The following is a 2,809-nucleotide window of genomic DNA, read 5'->3' on the forward strand; positions in this document are numbered from 1 at the left end:
TAACATATAGACCAAATCCTTAACACATACTATAAGGTTCTTCTTGTCCTGAAACTTACTGACCTTTTATTTATTCCAAATTGATCCATTTTTTCATGCTTCTGACTTTTCCTTTACCTAGGTCACTCTTACTAGTCTCTCCTACCTGATTAACTTCTGTTCATCATTTAGCTCTTAACACAGATGTTATCTTTTAGATCAGAACAGATAGCACTGTTATGAACTCTCATTGTTCTCATGGCACTTGTTCTTTTCTTCACATGATTTATCACCATTAAAACCAGTTATCACCATTATAATCCTATAATTATGTGATTAGTTGCTTAATGTCTAGCTTCACTAGTAAACAGCAAACTACTTCAAGGCAGGGTCTGTGTTTTATCCCAGAATGTAACATAATGCTTGGTTTATAGGAGGTGTTCATGGTAGCTGTTGAATTAATATTTGTTAAATGAATAAACTAATGTATTTTTTTTTTTTTTTCAGAAGGACTTTTCTGGCTGTTGGTGAAGATGTTTGTTTAATACTAGAGTTTCAAATGAAATGTCATCTAATTCTTTCACCATCTCTGGTTCTTTTTTTTTTTTTCTTTTCTTTTTTAGGTAACACAGACAAGTCAATGAATATAACAAATTATTCCATAGTGTCTGAATTTGTGTTACTGGGACTTTGTACCTCTAGGCCAATGCAGCATTTTCTTCTTTCCTGCTCTACCATTTTATATATATCAATTGTGCTTGGAAATCTCCTAGTTGTGTTTATAGTGATATTTGACCTTCGTTTGCATTCCCCTATGTACCTTCTGTTAGCCAATCTCTCATTTATTGATCTGTGTCTTTCTACATTAACGGTCCCTAAGATGATCTCTGACCTGTACTCTGGGCAAAACACCATATCATTCCAGGGATGTGTCTTCCAGATTTTTATGCTTCATGTCCTAGGTGGATCTGAGATGGTGCTGCTCATAGCCATGGCCTTTGACAGATATTTGGCCATATGTAAGCCTCTTCACTACCTGACCATCATGAGTCCACGGATGTGCATTTTGCTTCTGGTTGGTGCTTGGATTATTGGTGTCATTCACTCAGTGGCTCAGCTAGCATTTGTTGTCCATTTGCATTTTTGTTGCCCTAATAAGATAGACAGCTTTTACTGTGATCTACCTCGGTTTATCAAACTTTCCTGCAGAGATACCTTCAAAATGGAGTTCATTGTTACTGCCAACAGTGGGTTCATTTCCATGGGAACCTTCTTATTGTTGATTTTCTCCTACATCTTCATCTTGGTCACAGTATGGAAACACTCTTCAAATGACTTGTCCAAGGCCCTCTTTACTTTGTCAGCTCACATCACTGTGGTGGTTTTGTTCTTTGGACCAACCATCTTCATCTATGTGTGGCCATTTCCCACAGTACCAGTGGATAAATTTCTTGCCGTTTTGGACTTTTTGGTTACACCTATCTTGAATCCTGCCATCTACACATTGAGAAACAAGGACATGAAGATGGCAATGAGGAGACTGAATAGTCAATTACTGAGTTTGAGGAAGATCTAAGTTAAGAAGGGTACAAGTTGTTTTGTGTATTTTCAAATCACTTCAAGTAACACAAATGCTTAAATAATTGTAGAAAATTAGGAACTTACCTGATAGTCCAAGTGTTTGTTGTATAGACCATCATATTCAACCATGTATGTTACTTGTTCTAAATTCAGGAGGGAAATATCTCAGATTGTTTTACCCGAAGTTAATGACTTATGTAATTACATATTTAATTGCTCATTTATTTGGCTATTTTTATGTATTTCAGGACTTTTAAATACTGAAGGCACATATCATTTTTGTGTGGCATACATTTTTAATTGTTCATGGTTAACACTGAAAATTTTTTAAAAATCTGGACCATAATTACACTGGTATCAGAACAACTAATGGTTTCTGCTATTTTCCTATATTTACTGGAGTTGCAAAGGAATTCATTTTACTTGGATCCAGAATCAACAGCCATGGAAGCAGCACTCAAGAAATCAAATGACGTATTGCATTGGTAAAGTTGCTGCTAAAGACTTCTATAATATGGTAAAATGCAACGATGTCACTTTGAGGACTAGGGTGCACCTGACCCAAGTCTCACATAGATGCAAAAGCTGGATAATGAGTAAAGAAGACCGTAGAAGAATTGTTGTATTTGAATTATAGTGCTGCCAAAGAATATTGAATATACCATGGACTGCCAGAAGAGTGTCTTGGAAGAAATACAGCCAGAATGCTCCTTAAAAGCAAGGATGGCAAGACTTCACCTCATATACTTTGGACATGTTATCAGGAAAGATCATTCTCTGGGGAAGGATATCAAGTCTGCTAAAGTATAGGGTCAGGAAAAGAGAGGAAGACTCTCGACAAGATGGATTCACACAGTGGCTGCCACAGTGGGCTCAAACATAGCAAGGATTGTGAGGACAGTGCAGAGCTAGGTAGTGTTTTCTTCTGTTTTACGTATGGTTACTGTGGGTTTGAACCAACTTGACAGCACCTAAAAACAACAATATGGATTGGAAAATTTCCTCATATAAAAAGGTAAATTTACTCCCATCACATTTATTCCTCTGAAACAATGTAGCCTATGCTCCATGTTGATTTAATTTTATGTTCATTGCTTTATTACTTAGTTTGAAAAATGCCCTGAATTATTCATTGTTAAAGACAGACTATTGTAGACTTAACTATTTTTTAATCTAATTTCACCATTTTTAATATTCAGAATAGATGGTTGATTATTAGGTCATGTTGTATTTCACCTTAACTCTCTAT

General features: G+C 35.8%; 1 protein-coding gene across 1 annotated transcript; it reads left to right on the forward strand.

The window, feature by feature from the left end:
• The first annotated feature begins 391 nt into the window (after positions 1-391).
• Positions 392-1,555, forward strand: LOC135232505 (olfactory receptor 4F15-like). Its single transcript, XM_064291882.1, has one exon. It carries the CDS (start codon positions 452-454, stop codon positions 1,553-1,555), a length of 1,104 nt encoding a protein of 367 aa, XP_064147952.1. The 5' UTR covers positions 392-451.
• Positions 1,556-2,809: the final 1,254 nt, after the last annotated feature.

The sequence above is a fragment of the Loxodonta africana genome, chromosome 10, assembly GCF_030014295.1.
Source record: "Loxodonta africana isolate mLoxAfr1 chromosome 10, mLoxAfr1.hap2, whole genome shotgun sequence".
Taxonomy (NCBI): Eukaryota; Metazoa; Chordata; class Mammalia; order Proboscidea; family Elephantidae; genus Loxodonta; species Loxodonta africana.